Raw genomic sequence first — 16,507 nt, forward strand, 5'->3', positions numbered from 1 at the left:
ACTGTGCTTCACCATCAGGTATCATTGCTCTGCTTAGAAACGCTGATTTTCATTGCTGAGCTTTGAAAATTTTGGGGTATTGCCAGAACTATTATTTGACAATCCTGAGAGATGCTGAACAGCAAAAAGCATCCAGAGATCTTTACACCCGTCTATTAGACATTAGAAAGGCAATAAAGAAGGTATGACTTGATGAACGCAAAAAGAAAGCCTCAGATGCAGGAAATATGAAAGCGGATATGGTTGGAGGCCATCATGGGCATAGTAATCACAAAATTATGAGAGTTTTGATTCTCAGAGAAGTTAGGAGGGAGGTTAGCAGAACTGCCACCTTGAACTTCAAGAGGGCAGCCTTTGGCTTGTTTAGAAGCTTGGTTTACTGAGTCCCATGAGAGGCAGTCCTGAAAGGCAGAGGAGTCCAGGAAAACTCCACACTCTTGAAGAGGGAAATCTTCAAGGCACAGGAGCAGGCTATCCTTATGTGCCAAAAGATGAGCTGCTGGAGAACAAGACCATCCTGGCTAAACAGAGAGCTTTGGCTGGAACTCAGAGGAAAAAAAGAGTTTATGGCCTTTGAAAGAAGGGGCAGGTAACTCAGGAGGACTACAAGGATGTCATGAGGTTATGCATGAAGAAAACTGGAAGGGCCAAAGCCTACCTAGACCTTAATGTGGCTACTGAGGTAAAGGACAATTAAAAATATTTCTATAAATATGACAGCAGCAAAAGGAGGGCTAAGGAGAATTTCCAGCCTTTATTGGATGTGGGAGTGAACATAGTGACAAAGGACAAGGAAAAATGCCTTCTTTGCCTCAGTCTTTAATAGTAAGGCCAGTTGTTTTGGGTGTACTCAGCCCACTGAGCTGGAAGATGGGGACAGGGAGAAGAATGGAGCCCCCACAATCCAGCAGCAATGTGCTACACCAGTTAGACATTCTCAGCTCTATGGGATCCATCCAAGGGTACTGAGGGACCTGGCAGAAGTGCTTACCAAGCTGCTTTCCATTATTTATTAGCAGTCCCGGCTAACTGGGGAGGTCCCCGTTGACTGGAGATTAGCAAATGTGGCTCCCACCCACAAGAAGGGTTTACATTCCCAATCAGATGGAGGTGCATCCCTTAGGCCAATAGAATGCCCTGCTCTGTCTGAAGTACTTGCCTGAGATTATGTACGTCTATCTTGTTTTCCCCTGCTTCTTCTTCTTGTACCCCTCCTTAAATTAATTATGGTCATACAGGTAAACCTGAGAGAGCATGGAACTTAGTAATTACCAGTCAGGTTATCTGCCATATTTTATCTAGTTTTTTACTTGTTTCTGAAGCAAAGATCTTAATTTCAGAATGCTGGGCATAATTTTAAAATAGTTAAGGGTTGAAATCCACTGCAAAGGCATGCAGTGCTGACCTCAGTCCAATCCCTCACACCGGGACATGGTGCTGGGAAGGGTATGTATGTGAGCACATGAGCAGAGATGGGGTCTGCACTTGCAGGTGTTGATGGAACCAGCAGGTCAAGCAGTCAAGCAATGACTTGCACATGGCAAATGCACACCATCTCACAGCATTTATTGCTGACTTACTCATTATTTATTTCCCATCAGCACGTTCGGCACATTGTCCTTGATCACTGCTCACTGAAAGTCATTCCAACAGATTAATAAGTAGCTGGATTATAAAACTAAGGTGCAGCCAGTGTGTTTCTTAAACAGCTTGCACAACAGCACGTTTAAACACGTCAGCAGGGCTTCAATGAGTGCCACCAAAGTAATTCAGCAAAGCCTTCTTGTTCTGTGTCCCCGCCACTGTGAATTCAAGAGCCACTCTCCCCTTTTCTCTCTGCACCTACAGTGCCACTGAGAGCAGTAGGTTTGGAGGGCAGCCTTCCAGGGACGTGGAAACAAGGGACAGCTTCCATCCAGGGCTTTTGTACCGTGATGTTGAGGACAGCCATAGGTGGGATGTGAAAACGGTGGGGAAAAGCATAACAAAGGAATTGTGAAGACAGAAGCACTGGGAAGAATGAGGGTTCAAGCAGATGGGTGGTTTATCTTTGTTCTGCTACTTTGGCTGCTTAAGGGGTGGGACTCTGAGCTGGGAGGCTTGGCTAAAAGTTCAGAGCAGTTCATTTGAAGGAGCACTTCATGAGATCATTTTCCAGTGTATTGGACAGGACTTGTGTCAGCAACCCGATTGCTTTGCAGCTGACTGAATTCTTGGCGCACGAAATCAGTGGTGGCAAGATTCAAAACAGGAGGGTCGGTCAACATGAGCACAACAGGCAAAGTAAGCAAAAGTTTATATCCAAAAAGTTTCTTCACTGCAGCTATGTAAAGCATTTTTTAAATGCAGTCTCTTTGCAGATACGCCAGAAGTACTGGTGGTATGGAACAGAGGAGAGTTTAGGAGGAAGCTGGTACAGGAGAGCTGCCTTTACTTGCAGATCACTGTGCTCTTCTTGGAAATGGTTGTTTACTATTCAAGGCAGTAATTTACTTGGTTTTTTAAGTGTGGAGGCAACGTAAGGTAACAGCACCAGTATAAGAACAACCTTTCCACAGGATTAGCAAACTATTTTTAATCTCTGATTAGACATTTAAAATATGTTGCAATGTAGTAAACGTTAACATCAATGTGTTTATCAACTGTATCAGCCTCCATTCTGAGATCCCGCAGTGGTTTAAACTATTTTTAGCTCCTTTATGATTCATATCAGTTTGTTTTCTAAAAAGAAAGACATACTGTTAATATTGTGTTAAATTTCAGTAATTGTGCTGATGGTAGGACAATCATTGAATTTGAATATGCATGTGACAAGTCTGGAGCTTAAGTTAATGAACATCAAATATAAGCATCACGTGCAATGCAGTACTGAGCAGGGACTGAAATGAATATTTGCATCTTAGAAAGTAAGTGACTAGAGAAATGTTGGTTAATACCAGTGCTGAAGTCAGTATGTGTTGCTTCTTGCACTACGTGAGAAATGCTAACATACACCCAGAAACATGCAAGGGAGGTCAGTAGGAACCCATAGATGAAAAACAACTAAAGGCATACACCTTGCTAGAATGTGCCTTGAGAAAGTACCTGGGTGGTTTACTAATACTGTCAGATGTCGTCACTATCCTAAAACCAAAAAAAAAGAAAAGAAAAAATAATGCTTTCTTTAACTCTGAGATACCACAAATGCAAGAATAATTGTAGTTCACTTGTAAGTAAATTCACCAGGTTTGGTTCTTCATCCAGCTTTGGACTGAGCATGGTAGATGAAGTGTTGCAATGGAACTAAACTGCCTTGTTTTCACTCTGTTTGTCTTGGACTAATGTGTGTTATCATGCAGTTTAAGTGACTAAACAGCATATTTAGTCTCTGCAAATGGGTGTGTTTGCGCACCTACCCTCCCCCTGCTGCAGTAACTTGTAAGGCTGGTAGAACACATAAGCAGAAAAAAAACCTGTGACTCCTGCTAGTGCTTGCCCTAATAGATCAAATAGGAGATCAAATAGGTGATAGTGTGCGATTGGTGATAGTGATCTGTGGGGTCCTGTTAAGTAAAAGTTCACAGGGGCTCAACCATCGTCACAATACGTAGTTAACCCGTATCTAGTTGTAGGAGATATTTATTTGTTCGCAGCAATCCACAGTTCTTACCTGTCTTTGGTATAAACACTGTGTGTGCCTCGCATGTGCAAGTTGTGAAATCATTATTGTGTTATGTGGGACACGGTATAAATACATAATCCCTTTATTTTTATAAGTAAGTGTACTTGAAAATGTGGCCCTTCAAAATGTGTTATGCCCAGTTTTATGCTGGGTCTGGCTGCTGAAAGTGTGTGGATCATATCAAATGTTAAATGTTTCCTAGTGTTATTTCCTAGTATTATTTTCTTTGTTACCAGTTGACAGTTTGTTGATAATTACATGTTATTTCTTATTCTACTTATTCTGGCTTTAATACTAAAAATTTTATCCATTTTTTCCCCCGGAGAACTTTGCAGCAGCTGCTCTTAAGTTGTCCCAGTCCCAGGATCCCAGTTGTGCAGGACACTTGTGCACATGCCAAGCTGCTTGCGTTGCCTCCATTTCCCTCTCAAGATAATGCCACCTGAATGCTTGCAGTCAGTAAGACTCAATAGAGTGTCACCCATAAGGGTGACATGGAAAATCATATTCCAGAGCCTGGAGTCCTTTAAAACTCGGGGATGGGCGGAGAACACCAAGGAAAAACAGTAACACCATGGGGACAGAGAAGCCCCACTATCTGTGAATACACTAGGAGAGAGCTTGCAGGGTGGAAACTGGGGCTACCTGCTCTCGGAGAGCCCGGGATGAGGAGTGGGCAATGCACATCTCTCTTCCAAGTACATTTTCCTCTCGGTAGCAGATGATGAGAGGAGCCCAGAGGCCCAGCAGCACCTGGACAAAGCCTGTGTAGATAATGGACAAACTTCAGCCAAACGGATAAAAGATGCTGTCTTGGGTATAGGGAGTAACCCCCTCTGAGTTAAATATCCTATTTGAGAAGCAAAGTACCTTAGCATAGATAATTTTGCACTAAAGGCACTGCTGTTTTTCCAAGATTCCATCTGCACAGGGCTACGTCATTTCACTGAAGTGCCCTCTCAGCCATCACCTCATGGCTGAACTTGCACTGTAAGAAAACATTCATAAGCCTGTATTAAGGCTCTGAATTCCATTTTTAGCAGTTTTGTGAGTTCCTGACACAGGCAGTTAGAGGCAATACAGACCTCACCACAACCTGATATATGGCACCACTTAGTGTGCCGTCTCCAAGAAGGTACAAATACACTCCAGTAATCTAATATGGCAAAAATAATCCAAGGGAGTTAGAGAATAACCTGTGTGCTTGAACAATGTTTGCTGCTGGAGAATTCAAGAACAAAAGGAGCAATGAGGATGGATCAGGTATCCAGTTATCCTATGAGATTATTATATATGTTGTTGGAAATTTTATATGATAGAAATGTGAACAAAGCCAGACATGATCTTGCATGGTGGGGAGTGGAATGGGCTTACACTGTGCTTTGGTGTTGGCACTTTTGTTGTGTTTCGTGTTTGGTTTGTTGTTTGGGGTTATTTTCCTATAGTTTTCCCTCTCCTCCTCTAAACAGAAATGGGAGTTTCACACATAGAAATGTAAGAATCTATCTGTGTGCTTACTTGCAAATGCAAGTGCTATTCCCTTTTCCTTTGCTCTGTTTGCAGGTTATTAAATGCAAAGCAGCAGTAATGTGGGAAGCCAATAAACCATTTTCTATTGAGGAAGTGGAAGTTGCCCCACCAAAAGCACATGAAGTTCGCATAAAGGTACTAAAAATAAAATTTTAGAAAACTGTTATGAATTGCATTCCATCTTGCTGTGTTAGAATTATTTGTGTAGATTCTTAGGTTCCAGACAGAAAACATTCACTAGGTGAGTAGATACTGTTCAGTGAGCTCCTACAGAATGTGCCTCAGATTCTGAATTTGATCATAAGGTTCTTTTATTTTTAAAAAAAGGAAGTTTTTCAGGATTGGTTTGTTGGTGGTTTTTTTTTGGTTTACTAAGAAGCCTGTGCTTCCAATTACAGTATAAGGAAAAATCTGAATCTCCTGCAGCACAGAGCAAGAACCTCTCTTCTACTTTGAATCTGTGCTACGAAATAGCTTGGTGGGGCTAGGGGCTTTCTTTTTTAACTAGGTAATGCACATCTGTTACATTTCAGGAACTTTTCAGTGGAATTCCATAGCTGTTTTCATTTTAGAGCAGTTTCAAGCATTACAGAAATGAGGAGAGCCCTCTCATGGGGCTGATAACTCCATTTGTCAGAATAAAAGCTGTAAAGACATACCTGAGTGTATCAAAAGAAATACCACTGTGCTACCTGCAAGAAAATGCAAAATGTGATATAAAATACTATGTGTAGCCTAAATGTTTCTATGTATAACATAATATATATTTAAAAATATCAATAACGTAGTAATCATAATGTCATTATATATAATATTATGACATTATATATTTTCTATAACAAATATATCTTGTAATAGAATCTAAAGCTTATAAAAATATATTTATACTTTATAAACAATATCATGAGATAGTTATTTTATATTTGCATGTTTTGTAATATTTCTATACTATTATATACCTTTTCTATTTATGTATTTATACATAAATATTAGGAATAATTTATTTTATTCTGGTATTCATATATAATTATATTGCTAAAACATTGATTCTGTCAGACAATCAATGACACTCCCTACAGAGTGCAGTAGTGCAAGCAAACATTCACAAAGGAGCCTTGCTTTGTAGATTAAAGACTAATACAAACCATGAAAATTTGGAATCGCAAAACCAAAAGTGTTTTAGCTGTATGTTTATTGTTTACATATGTGATTTTAGAGGATTAGAATCATAGAATAGTTTGGATTGGAAGTGACCTTTACAGGTCATCTAGTCTAACCCCTCTGCAGTAAGCAAGGACATCTTCAACTGGTTCAGGGTGCTCAGAGCCCTGTCCAACCTGAGCTTGAATGTTTCCAGGGATGGGGCTTCTACCACTTCTCTGGCCAACCCGTTCCAATGTTTCACCATCCCCACGGTAAAAACTTTCTTCCTGGTATGTAGTCTGAAATAAATCTCCAAATACATGTTGTAATTTCAATTATATATGACATGATGAAGTTAAATCCTGAAATATTCTTCTCTTTCCTCTAAATCAGATTGTGGCAACAGGGATCTGCCGCTCTGATGACCATGTGGTAACTGGTTCATTTGTTATGCCTTTTCCAATAATTCTTGGGCATGAAGCAGCTGGTATTGTGGAGAGTGTTGGGGAGAGAGTAACTTCAATCAAACCAGGTAGGAAACATCACTGTCACAAACCTGTGCTGAGTTCCCAGGCTCCTGTTTAAGTCAGAGGTGATTACACTTGTATTTGTATTGCAGAGGAAGATGTTCTGAGTGTTTACAAGGATACTTAAGGGACACTGTGTGCTGTTTACTTATTTTGTGTTCCCAATCTTGATTTATTTTCAGATTTTCTATTCAAGTTCTTTTGGTTCTGGCAAAAACATCTTCAGCTTGCTTTCCACCTATATAATGCTTTTCCTTTCATTGGACTAAGAAAATAGATTCTTTGCTCTTGGTCATGGGGAATCAAGTATTATCTGTCGGTTTTTTACACACAGTTTATGTACGTTTACAGAATAATACAAGTATATTCATCTTATAGTCTTACCTTAGGGGCAAAGCAAAGCGCTAGACAACATGTCAAAACATCTTCTTTTAGTTCTCTTAACAGCTAAACAATCCATTGACTTCAGTAGAGCAGAACTTACTTGTATGTGTTCAGTTACCTCCCTTGAAATGTGTCGGGGCATGACTGGAGTGCCCACCCTGCTGCAGGCTTTGTTTGCTGGCAGCACCTGTGCAGGTGAGCTGGCACTGCTCACTGAAAGCTGGATTGTTCTGAGGACACCTATCTGGACCAGCTTCTCCTCTTGCTATGCCGTCTTTAAACCACAGCGCGTAGATAGAGAAGTCACTGAAAGATGCAGATTTTCCTCCAGCTGCTGCAAGACATAATGGGATTCTTACACACTTTTATGGGACTGAGCAAATCCTAACAAGGGCTAAGTTACAAAGGCAAAATATGCTGTGGACAGAATCTGCAGAGAAATGCTCCATTTTATCCAGGCAGCTTGTTACGATGCCTAAATAGTTCACTTTTTTTTCACCTCCATTCTTCCAGTGACTTTGTTCATGCTGGCAACAAGCACAAAGTCTGTCCAAAGCAGGCTGGTATAGAACCATAGAATCGTTTGGGTTGGAACAGACCTCAAAGATCATATAGTTCCAACCCCCCTGCAATGAGTAGGGACATGTCCCTCTAGATCAGGCTGCCCAAGGCCCCATCCAGCCTGGCTTTGAACACCTCCAAGTATGTATGATAAGAAAAAGTTTTACTAGAGATTTCTTCTTTAACTCCAAAACAATGTGTATTTTGCAAATTTCAGAGGTAGCTCTGACTGTTTTCTCCTACATCAGGGTTCATAAATCACTCTGTTGTCTAATTCTAACTGTCATGCGTTTTGAGGTGAACTGAAACATTAGGCTTGAAAAAAACCACAAACTCTCTTTTCTTGAATGTGGCTTACTTAACACCTTCAAGTTCTGAAAAAGGCTCCAAGATGTGCAAAGTTTGTTTAGCAGACTAATTACTAACCCCAAGTCACAGTTCTAAGTTAACCAAGAGTTGGGGTGGTAGGGGCTTTTCGTGGTCTGTAGGTATTTTTCATTTCTTTAGTGCAAATCAAAGATTTCCTTTGACTTTCAGTGTGTTGAAGATTAGCCACATTTTAGAACTGCCAAATTACAAACTGATCTGTATTAGGGATTCTCTGTTTAGGGATTATAAGGGACTTACCATACGTTGATGTTGTGAAAAATGCACAGCAGTAAAAAATAGCACTGGGAAGATACATATTACTTTGTTTAACATATGATTTATAGAATCATAGAATAGTTTGGATTGGAAGGGACCTTTAAAGGTCATCTAGTCCAACCCCATTGTCATGGGCAGAGACATCTTCAACTGGATCAGGTTGCTCAGAGCCCCATCCAACCTGACCCTGAATGTTTCCAGGGATGGGGCATCTACTGCCCCTTTGGGCAGCCTGTGCCAGTGTTTTGCCACCCTCACTGTAAAAAATTTCTTCCTTATACCTGGTCTAAATCTGCCCTCTCTTAGTTTAAAACCATTACTCCTTGTCCTATTGCAACAGGCCCCACTAAAAGCCTGTTCCTACCTTTCCTATGAGAATGCTTAAAGTACTGAAAGGTTGTGAAGAGGTCTCCGCGGAGCCTTCTTTTATTCAGGTTGAACAGCCCCAACTCTTTCAGCCTGTCCTCATGGGCGAGGTGTTCCATCATTTTTGTAGCCCTCCTCTGCACTCACTCCAACAGGTCCATGTCTTTCATGTGCTGAGCGCTCCAGAGCTGGACACAATACTCCAGGTGGGGTTTCACAAGAGAAGAGTAGAGGAGCAGAATCACCTCCCTCGACCTGCTGGCCATGATTCTTTTGATGCAGCCCAGGATATGGTTGGCTTTCTGGGCTGCAAGTGCACATTGCTACCTCATGTCCATCTTTTAATCTCCCACTGTGGATGAAATTTTGCTGGAGAATTACAGGTTGTTGTCTTAGCTTGTACGTATCACTGATTCAGTGAAAAATATTTTACCTGCCTTTACTCCAATGCAAGAGTAATAGGACTGCGAATAGAAAAGATACTCGAGAAGTCTGGCAAATTAATGCTTAATTTCCCATTCTTTGTATGGTTTACAGCTCTGTTATCTTGTGACACCAACTTCCCGTCCCAGTCACTGTCAGTTCTTATCCATTTCTTTACCTGTGTAAGATTTCCTTTTAAGTATATGATGCAATAAACTGCAGAATGAGTACTTTGGGAATGTCAGTAGTTAACATAATTTTATGACATAGCTCAGACTCAGTTCTATGAAAGACACCAGGGATTTTGCATATTGAAATTTGTTATCATAACTCTGCACTAATGATGGTCTTTGTGTGAGAGACGGATGGTTTGTCTTCCAAGAGCAGCAGAAGGAAATAAGACCAGCACTGCACTCGTAGTGCACATTTGCCTAGGGATTAAACACATTTGCGTTATGTTTTTACCTGCATGCTTCTCGATTGCCTTTTTTTAATCCTCTGTCATCACTGTTTTATTTATAGGAGACAAGGTTATTCCACTCTTTGTTCCGCAGTGTGGAGAATGCAGCAGTTGCTTAAACACCAAGAGTAATCTGTGCAGTAGGAACGAGTGAGTTTTCCTGGGTTACCTACAACCCTTATTTGATTTTTATTTATACAAAACTGATCACATGCAACAGATTTCACTTGCTATTATTTCTGGTTTTCTTTCAAACAGCATTGGTTCAGCTTCTGGATTAATGGCTGATGGCACCTCTAGATTCACCTGCAAAGGAAAACCAATTCACCATTTTCTTGGTACAAGTACCTTCACTGAATACACAGTCGTACAGGAAGCTGCCGTAGCCAAAATTGATTCTGCTGCTCCGCTAGAAAAAGTTTGTCTAATTGGCTGTGGCTTTTCCACTGGTTATGGGGCTGCTGTGCAGACTGCCAAGGTAAACTTCGTGGGGAGTGTTTCATGGGGTCTGTTCAAGATCGTGTGGCCTGTGAGTGGATCATCAGCAAGGCAGATAGGAAGTATGGACTCTGTTGGGTTCAGGGTGGAAAGAAGATATTAGTCCTTTGCCTGCTTCAATATCTCTAAGGTACTCTGTTCTCTTAAATTCAGAAGCCAGTAAAAATACTTATTACCATCTATTACATTTTCTCTCATTGCTTTATAGTCCCTAGAAAAATGTTATAACAGAGCTGATTTGTTTTATTGTAATTTAAGTTGGGGAATACATGGAAGCCTCTATATGCAACCCTTATCATTTGTAGCAATGCATGAGTGCGGCTTTTACAGCTGGCACTGTCTCCAGTGGAGTGTGACTGCCGATCTTAAAACCGCTGGCATATAAAGCACCATAAAGCAAATGTGTCTTTGAACCTGAAGTTGAGATGTGTAATGAAAGCCTGATCTCAGCAATGTATTTTAAGAACAATTTATCTTAGCCACATGTAGGATTAGAACACTATAGCTGGCTACTGCACTTGTAGGCATGCAAATTCCTTCTTAGCAGGTAATCTCTAGACTACAACAAGTGGCTTAAGAGAAAACATGTTGATAATCAGAAAACGCATTGTACTTTATTTATTTGGACTATAACAGTATGCCATGTTTATATGGTTATTTTAGGTGGAACCAGGCTCCACCTGCGCTGTCTTCGGCCTTGGAGGAGTTGGCCTCTCTGTTATCATGGGCTGCAAGGCAGCAGGAGCTTCTCGCATTATTGGTGTGGATATAAACAGTGACAAGTTTGCCAAGGCAAAAGAGCTGGGAGCCACAGACTGTGTCAACCCTAAAGATTTCAAGAAGCCCATTCACGAAGTGTTGATTGAAATGACTGGCCAGGGTGTGGACTACTCTTTTGAGGTCATTGGCCGTACTGAAACCATGGTATGCAAACTAAAGATGTGGTCATATGAGGCTTTGGCTTGTTAATTCTCTCTTCACTATCCCACTAGGCACCAAGGCTGAGGAGCTAAGAGCCAATGGCAAAGTGGCAGGCTAACGTCAGACCTGTTAGGTCCAGCTATCTACCACTGACGGGAAGGGACAGAAGCATGCTCAAAAACTTAGGAAATGGAACTTCAATGTAGTCTCCCAGGCTAATGAGGGTAGCTAAATTTCACATGGCCCACTATCTATTTCAACAGTGGCTTATCACTAACAACTAAGGTAAAATGGGAAAGCAGAACAAAGCTAGGATGTATCTAACTCGTAACAGCCAATACAATAGTGTGAGCAGATACAATGGAAATTGTTTGTTGTGGTTTCAGTTACAAAAAATTAATCACAAGCTGAGCCCTGAGAGGGGAAGGAATTAAAAATTTTGTGCCCATCTTAGAACCACAGAATCACAGAATAGTTTGGGTTGGATGGGACCTCAAAGACCATCCAGTTCCAACCCCCCTGCCATGGGCAGCGACACCTTCCACTAGATCAGGCAGCTCAAAGCCCCATCCAACCTGGCCTTGAACACCTCCAGGGATGGGGCAGCCACAGCTTCCCTGGGCAACCTGTGCCAGAGCCTCACCACTCTCATGGTGAAGAAATTATTCCTTATGTCCACTCTAAATCTGCCCCTCTCTAGTTTATACTCATTCCCCCTCATCCTATCACCACAAGCCTTTGTGAACAGTCCTTCTCCAGCTTTCTTGTAGGCCCCTTTCAGGCACTGTAAGGTCACTATAAGATCTTGTACGACTCTGGGGTGTCCCTCTGTTTCAAATGCAGATTGCCGCCTTGACCTGTTGCCAATACAACTATGGAGTCAGTGTGATTGTGGGAGTGCCCCCTGCAGCCCAGAATATCACTTTTGACCCCATGCTTCTCTTCACTGGTCGCTCCTGGAAAGGGTCGGTCTTTGGAGGTAAGGACTTGGAAAGATGTGATTTAACTGGCTTGGGAAACTTGTCATTCATCTTGAATGAAATGAGATATATCTAAATTCATTGCTTAGATTGTCCTATTGCAAGTAGTAGTGACACTATTTGGCTGACAAAGAGGCACAAAGGGAATTAATTATGGGAACTGTTAGTTAATGACAAGAGAAGAAGAGAAAAATGGAGAGAGGGGGAAAGAAGAGGAAGAGAAGAAGAAGAAGCAGGGAAAGAGAAAGGATGATATAAAAAGACAAAAAAGGAGACAAAGGGAGAAAAACAGAAAAAATGAGAAAAAAATGAGGGGGAGAGAGAATAGTAGAAGAAAGAAAGAAAAGGAGGGAGAGGGGAGGGAGGAGAGGAGAGAAAAATAGAGGAGACAAAAAGAGATATGGAGAAAGACAAGAGAAAAGGACAAGGGAAGAAAAAGATTAAAAGATAATGAGGGGGGAGGAGAGAGGGAAGGAGAGAAAAAGAGAAGAACAAAATAGAGAATGAGAGGCATAGAAAGACAGAACTGGAGCAGGGGGAGAGAAGAGAGAGCAGGAGACAGGACCCTAAAGGACACCGGGAGTCAGACTTACCCGGTTTCTACGTAGGTCAGAACCCCACCTCAGCTCTTTGCCAGCTACCATCAGTCCCTTCCAGTTCTTCCCAGCTCTCAGCAGTCCCACATTCAGCAAGCCCTAGCTCACTCAACACAAAGCTGAAGGCCACAGAAAACTTATTTCCAACAACACATTTTCTCACTCACAACCAGTCTCTCTGATGTATTCAACAGACACATGAATAAAATAGCAGAGGTAAATTAGTTTCCTCAGATAGGGCACCTTATTATTGAGACAGCTTTATCTAGTATTGCTTGTAAGAAAAAAAGATACACACACCCCCACAGCCTTTCTAGTTTTTACAGGCATTTAAGTTTCCTGTTACCAACACACCTGTCAGTACTCTTTTGTTTGGCTTTTGTATGATGTGTGATTTAGCAAACAACATATCAACAGACAAGTTGAAACAGTATTTAATGGAGAGAACATTTGTATTCTGTAAAGTTTAAAATGCTAGAAAATTCATCTTCTACCAGTAAAGAACTCACTGGGTTTGTCATATGTAGAATAGCTGCAGTTTGACCTGTATTTCCTACTGACACTGTGTTTCAAAGGCAAAGATATGCTGCAACATTTCATCAAGTTACTCTGCTATAGAACTTTTACTGAAAAATTAAAGCTGCCATGAGTTTTATCTATTTTCATAAATATTTAATATTTCATTATCCATTGTCTGTGGTTTTTTTAAGGCTGGAAGAGTAAAGATTCAGTCCCTAAACTGGTTGCTGACTACATGAAGAAGAAATTTGTTCTGGATCCATTAATAACCCACACGCTTCCTTTCACTAAAATTAACGAAGGATTTGATCTGCTAAGGACAGGGAAGAGGTATACATTGTTTCATTGTAAAGCTTCTATATAAATAACCTCAAAACGCTGTACGGTAACACAGAGAATGACTTCACAGTAGCGAATGGGGAAGGCAACCCACAATGCCCCTGAATCTCATCCAGTGTGTGTCCTTGGGTTGCAGCTGTAGTAATAAAACTGCAAAGGTTTAGCTTGTAAAATACAGTGGGCCCTGTCTTTCCTTGTAGAAGAACTTTCAGATTTTAATCTGAGCAAATATTCTTGGCAGGAGAGGAAGAAAAGACCACACCACCCACTTTGACCACTACCCATTGGAAAACAGCACCCAACCAAGGGAGCCTGGGAACACCAAGCTGTAGAGTGCCAGAAGTTAGCTACATCACATTCTGAGGAATGTTTTAGGATGAGGAGCAGGAACACGGAAATAGCTTGTGTTTACTGGAAGAGTAACTCATCGTTCCTCTTGTGGGTTAGGGAACAGAGTACCAGAGCAATTAGACCTAAAGTCAGTAGGTAGTTTACCATGAACTTCAGAGCTTTGCAAAATGGAAAGTATTCAGAATTTAGCCTTTGTTCCTTCCTCAAATATTGTGAGAATTCTGCTCAGACTCTGTTTCCTTAGGATTTTGAAACTGGAAACATTGTTTGCCACAGACATTTGACAAGACTCACCATAGGATTAGTTGACAATTCTCCTTGGCAGAAGTGGGAAATGCATTTGTATATCATGTGTGAAGACTACCCTTTCTGAAAGTTCTAGCTGTTTGTAACTTACACAGTCTGGAGAATTACATTCATATTTTCTTTTCATTGTCATATGCTAGCAGTTATTTTAGATGTTCCTTTCTTTAAATATAAAAACAATGTAACAGAGGAACTTAGCCCTTGAGGTTTGTTCTCAGGTTCTAACTATGCAGAACACACTTCGTTTTTCAACTGATATGCTGTAAATGTTAGGTTTAGATTTTAGTGCAAGAAGCAGGGGACAGAGATGAGGACAGAGATGCCATCAGCTTTGCTAAAGTACCAACAGTCCAGCTGGAATGTTGCAGCTGACCACTCTAACTAAGTGAAACCCTTCAGTGTTTCAGCCCAGAAGAAGTTGTACCCTTCACAGATTACCTTTAGAGCCATTTGTAACTGGAAAGATGTGTCTAAGCTCCCCTCCAAGGACTTCCCAGGCTATACTTGGCAATGAATTGCCAGGAGCCCTGGGCCTCATGAGTGAAGGCTTTGCAGTCTTGCATGAATTTTGTTCTCTGCATCTGCAGCAAGGTTTGCGCATCCGCTCTGTCATTTTGCTGCAAGCTACGACAGGGGGTTGGTGGAGGGAGAACCCTGGTTGACAGCAATAACCAAGATTTTCAGAGAAAACAGCAATGCTTTGCTGATGTTGGCACAAGGTTTTTTCTACAGTCACTAACTTGTCATTTGATATTACAGTATTCGCAGTGTCCTGGTGTTTTAAGACTCCCAGATGTTAAGCAGCACATGACTCAGCACCAGTACAAACTTCATTATCCTCCAATACAACCAATATGAAATAAAAACGAAGACATTTCTGAAAGTTGTATCAACGTCACCCTTGAATAAAAGGATCAAGCTCAAAACCTAGACTTCAAGCACAGGATTTGTAAATGAAATCATCTTTATCCTTCTACCTCTTCCTCCTGATTTTGCTCTAACTCCTCTGTATTGTGCTGCAATTTTCTTTTAATAGCCAGTTATGAATTACAGGACTTTCTGCTGTCAGAGGTGTTATGAAAGGTTTGGAGTTTTTAAAAGGGCTTATAGTAGGCAATCTTTTGATAAAAGAAAAATGAAGGAAACTTATTTTGGGCCTTCATAACACTGCAATCTTAACAGATTTGTTCATGCAGCTCAGCACAGTCAAACTGTAGGTGAGAACTATGTATCCATCCTGAATAATTTTACTATCCCATTACATGATAGGCAATGAAATCGCTCCTTAATCCACTACCTGATGGGCATGGAAGTTACTACAGAGATTAAAATTTATGGTGACCGTGTGCTTGAATTAATAATTTCAGTAAATGATATTTAAGTAAATCATAAACGTAGGCACTGGAGAGTGTCTCACCACTGGGTATTTTACCAAATTAACACTTCCAAGCATTTCATATAAAACTGCTGTGGCGGTGTTCTATGTTGTGATTTGTTTGTTTGTTGGGTTTTTTTTTAACTTTGTACCTCTTTCTTGGCATGTTTGTTGTTTTATCAGCATGATTTTAGATCTCTGGCCAGTTTATACAAGTGCATCTGATACTCGGGAAACAATGTGAAGAAATATGAATATGCATCAAGTATTGCTATTTGTTTTCATTAAATAAAGAGGAGGGTTTTAAACCTTTAAGTGTGAATACAGAGTAAAGGGGAAGAAACAGGTGACTGGTAACAGCTTGCATGAAATCAAACACAAAGCATGTTACTGCTTTCTACGTTTGTAACGTGGAAACAGGACCAGGAGCTATTTCTATGTTGGCGAACACGGTCAACATTGACTTATCTTTTGAAAGTTCTACTCAGAGCTGACAGGCACTCGTGTGCATGGTAGCTGGGTGGAAGAGCCTGTGAAGCAAGGGGACTGCAGTAATGATGATCTACTTCTTTCTGTCAGCACAGAGACCTTGAGCAGCCCAGCTAGGTTAATGATTTGAGGATAAGTTTACCAAGAGGTTAGACTTTAAATCACAACAACAGAAGATGATCTTTAAACATGCGTGTGTATAACAAAATCAATTTACACAGCAATTATGACCCAAATGTCAGCCATTTGTTTCTGTGGGTTTACCTATGCAAGCAGTTCTAGAGTCCTCAGAAAAGGAAGGGCATGGATCTGTTACAGCAAGTCCAGAGGAGGGCTGTGAAGATGATCGGAGGGCTGGAACACCTCCCTTATGAGGACAGGCTGAGATTGTTGGGCTTGTTCAGCCTGGAGAAGAGAAAGATCTGGGGAGACC

General features: G+C 41.0%; 1 protein-coding gene across 1 annotated transcript; it reads left to right on the forward strand.

The window, feature by feature from the left end:
• Nucleotides 1-2,083: 2,083 nt before the first annotated feature.
• On the forward strand, nt 2,084-15,900 carry LOC138719960 (alcohol dehydrogenase 1). Its single transcript, XM_069855580.1, has 9 exons — nt 2,084-2,283; nt 5,225-5,326; nt 6,728-6,866; nt 9,763-9,850; nt 9,959-10,178; nt 10,862-11,122; nt 11,963-12,098; nt 13,406-13,544; nt 14,970-15,900. The coding sequence occupies exons 1-9, from the start codon at nt 2,266-2,268 to the stop codon at nt 14,992-14,994; spliced, it is 1,128 nt and encodes a 375-aa protein (XP_069711681.1). The 5' UTR covers nt 2,084-2,265; the 3' UTR covers nt 14,995-15,900.
• The last annotated feature ends 607 nt before the right edge of the window (nt 15,901-16,507 follow it).

Source organism: Phaenicophaeus curvirostris, chromosome 4 (genome assembly GCF_032191515.1).
Source record: "Phaenicophaeus curvirostris isolate KB17595 chromosome 4, BPBGC_Pcur_1.0, whole genome shotgun sequence".
Lineage (NCBI taxonomy): Eukaryota > Metazoa > Chordata > Aves > Cuculiformes > Cuculidae > Phaenicophaeus > Phaenicophaeus curvirostris.

What these genes read in the sequence shown, in the direction of transcription:
- LOC138719960 (XM_069855580.1), top strand. An exon ending in AATCTGTGCAGTAGGAACGA is followed by an intron (nt 9,851 to 9,958) that starts GTGAGTTTTCCT and finishes TCTTTCAAACAG; the next exon opens with CATTGGTTCAGCTTCTGGAT. An exon ending in CTGCTAAGGACAGGGAAGAG is followed by an intron (nt 13,545 to 14,969) that starts GTATACATTGTT and finishes TTGATATTACAG; the next exon opens with TATTCGCAGTGTCCTGGTGT.